At 32.4% G+C, this 3,191-nt stretch overlaps 1 protein-coding gene across 1 annotated transcript; it reads left to right on the top strand.

The window, feature by feature from the left end:
- Positions 1-390: 390 nt before the first annotated feature.
- Positions 391-2,359, top strand: LOC106356271 (nudix hydrolase 25). The gene is made up of 6 exons (XM_013796060.2): positions 391-547; positions 1,066-1,136; positions 1,224-1,274; positions 1,543-1,635; positions 1,722-1,816; positions 1,913-2,359. Exons 2-6 carry the CDS (start codon positions 1,071-1,073, stop codon positions 2,133-2,135), a joined length of 528 nt encoding a protein of 175 aa, XP_013651514.1. The 5' UTR covers positions 391-547; positions 1,066-1,070; the 3' UTR covers positions 2,136-2,359.
- Positions 2,360-3,191: the final 832 nt, after the last annotated feature.

Raw genomic sequence — 3,191 nt, 5'->3', positions numbered from 1 at the left:
CTTGTCAAAAGTGTGTCAATGACATCACAATTTTTCCTCCGTCAAAAAACAATTATCATTTCTCTTTTGCAAATACACATTATATACAGCCAAAGTCAACTAATTTTACATTAGAAGTTTAAATAGTTGAAGTATATTTAGTTTGGCAAACGTATTTAAAAATTGCAACATGTTAGTATATAAACTAACTAAATACATAACCGTTGACAAAGCTGTAATTAAACGTTTATCAATTATCTCATCACACCAAAAGCAAACAAAAAAAGAATTATTTTTGTCTTTACATAATGGCAGCTGGATTTATGTTAAAATAAGTTTTCGGTGGGCCCATCCCAATATAAAGATACCAAATAGTCAGAGTCAGAGAACACAGAAAAGGAAGAGGCTGTGATATATTTAAACGTCATCGTTTCAGGGACCGAATCCAATTCCTATATAATGTAAAAGATATACGTGTGCTTTTGTTTGAAAGAAAAGCACATACACACCATGTTCTTGAGTTAAAACTTTTCTCCTGCTTTACAGAAGTCAAAGCACAAAAAAGAAGGTTTGTTCCTTCGTTCGATGCTTGATTTTCTTGTTTTTATTTTTGTTTTCCAGATCTGAGCGTTTTAGATTTGTTCTATGTGTTCACAACGTTTCTGATTCCTGCAAATTGACAGACTCGGGATTATTTTTTGATTCATAGTTTAGATTTGAAAATCGATTAGAAGTGTGGAGTTGAAAATATTTCTAGATTTTCCGCCTTTTATTAGTTAAAAGAAATTGAAAATGATTGCTACTAGTTTGTTATCTTCGATTTGAATGTAGAACAATAGAGTCATTAGGTTTTGTTTAGGAGAATCTTTCTTCTCAGTTTTTTGATCTGCTAATAGAAAAATGAAATCTTTCTTGTATTTGTAGTAACATACAAATATTTTCTTGAATTGCAAAATAGAAAAAAAAAACAAGATTGTAAACAGCAAAACCAAACTATAATCATTTGAGCTGAAACTTCTTGTAAGTATCATATCCTGTTACATAACGGTATGAGTATATTAATTGAGTAGTAATTGTTGCTTTCAGCAAAAATGGAGAATCTACCTCCTGGTTACCGTCCCAATGTTGGTGTATGTCTAATCAATTCGGATAATCTGGTAACATTTTAATCATCTAATTCAGCTAGAAAGTTACTGTTTCACCACTAGTAAATAATAAGTACTGAATTTAATTACGTTTCTCAGGTATTTGTAGCTTCAAGATTGAATGTTCCTGGAGCATGGCAGATGCCACAGGTGTTGTTTTGATCACTTATTTCTCTCAAAATATAGTAATCAAAATGTTGTCCCAAAAAAAATATAGTAATCAAAATATTCATGTTTGCTGTTTTCGAGAAACAGTAGAGCATATTATTCTGATGTTTAGCACAACTCTGGTGGAAGTAGATGGTCAAGATTTGGATAAAGAATCTTGAAACATTTTGAAAACGACAGATTCTCTTAACTAAGATTATTTTCTCTTGAAAACGTTCAATGGTGTGAATTTTAAAAGAAACTGTTACAGGGAGGCATTGAAGATGGAGAGGATCCAAAGTCAGCAGCCATGAGAGAGTTACAAGAAGAAACCGGGGTCGTTTCAGCCGCAATCATTGCTGAGGTATCTACTCATTTTACTAAAGACATATGATTATGAAACAGAACATTTACGATTCTTTATGTATTCTTAAATGTCTTAAAAAACAGGTTCCAAATTGGTTGACATATGATTTCCCACCTGCAGTGAAGGCAAAGGTTAACCGTCTCTGGGGTGGTGAATGGCATGGTCAAGCGCAGAAATGGTGAGTCTTCAAATCCACCTAATTATGGCCAAAGTATTTTCAAGAAAATAGGATGATTAATGGCTCATTGTTTCTGAAACCACAATGAATCTACAGGTTCCTAGTGAGACTGATAAAGGATGAGGACGAAAGAGAGATCAATCTAGCAAACAACGAAGCGGATTCAGAGTTTTCGGAGTGGAAATGGGCGAGACCTGAAGAAGTGGTAGAGCAAGCAGTTGATTACAAAAGGCCAACCTACGAACAAGTCATCAAGACTTTTGGTTCTTACTTGAATGATCCAGGAAGAGCTGCTAAATGTAAATCAGCCAAGTGGTAATAAGAAAACCTAAGATCAATGTTGGTCTTTTTATAAACTTTATATTTTTATTTTGGGTTCCTTTTAGTGGAACCCTTTTGGAATGAAAAGGTTTGCTTAGGTGTTTTTTGTGTTCATTTTTGTAAATTGGTTATTGGTACTAGAAGGTTTTGGTTTAACTTCGGGGTTATTGTAATAAAAGTCTTTGTTTGGATTCAAAAAGGAATGACTTGTATTTGTGTTAATAACTTGTATAGAAAAATCAAGGTAAACAACATATTGTAATTAGTGCCACTGAATATAAAACTGATCAGATCTAAGTATTTGCTTATTACCAAAATATCTATCATCCTAGAAGCTATATAAAAAGGTATAAAAACCGAATGAGTTCTGTATGTGCTGGATTGGTTTTATGGTATAGTCGTTCTGTTGATGTGATTAGAGGATTTTTGGTAGGTACAAATACACCATGGGGGAACAAGTGACTTTTGTTTTCGACCCTGACAATGACTTAGGGTTTGACTAGTGTAAATGCATCAGTTGCGGATGCGGTTACGGGAGTATGCAGATGCAGTTGGTAGCAGTTTTAAATGTTATTAATCGATTTGTCCGACTGGTATACCAACGTTAGATATTGGTGCGTTTGCAAGATACTTATAACTGGTTGACTACCAAATACAATATCGATTAAATAATAAATTAACAATATTAATATTTTTTGTAATTATAAAATATTTAAAATCATATTATTATAAATAATATAAAAACTATATTTATAAAATCATAGTATCAAATTTTTAGGGCATTTAAACTTTGGTGGAAGAATGTACATTTCATCAAATACCCTAGATACCCAAACCCATTATACGTATCAGTGAAACACGATGAAACTTTGTTTTTTTTTGTAACTGGAAAAAGACTTTGTTGTGTTGGGTTTTTTTTTGGTCTAAATGTTAAAATTTGTACAATTTTCTAAGTTTTACATTGTTGTGGTGCACAACTTATTACAAAGAGAGTAGAAAGAGAGAGATAGTTTAAAGGGGAATACATTAACTAAAGGAGGATACAAATCAAAAA

The sequence above is a fragment of the Brassica napus genome, chromosome A7, assembly GCF_020379485.1.
Source record: "Brassica napus cultivar Da-Ae chromosome A7, Da-Ae, whole genome shotgun sequence".
In the NCBI taxonomy this organism is placed as follows: domain Eukaryota; kingdom Viridiplantae; phylum Streptophyta; class Magnoliopsida; order Brassicales; family Brassicaceae; genus Brassica; species Brassica napus.
Note: the sequence above shows the minus strand (reverse complement) of the source record. Positions and strands in the feature narration are given on the sequence as shown.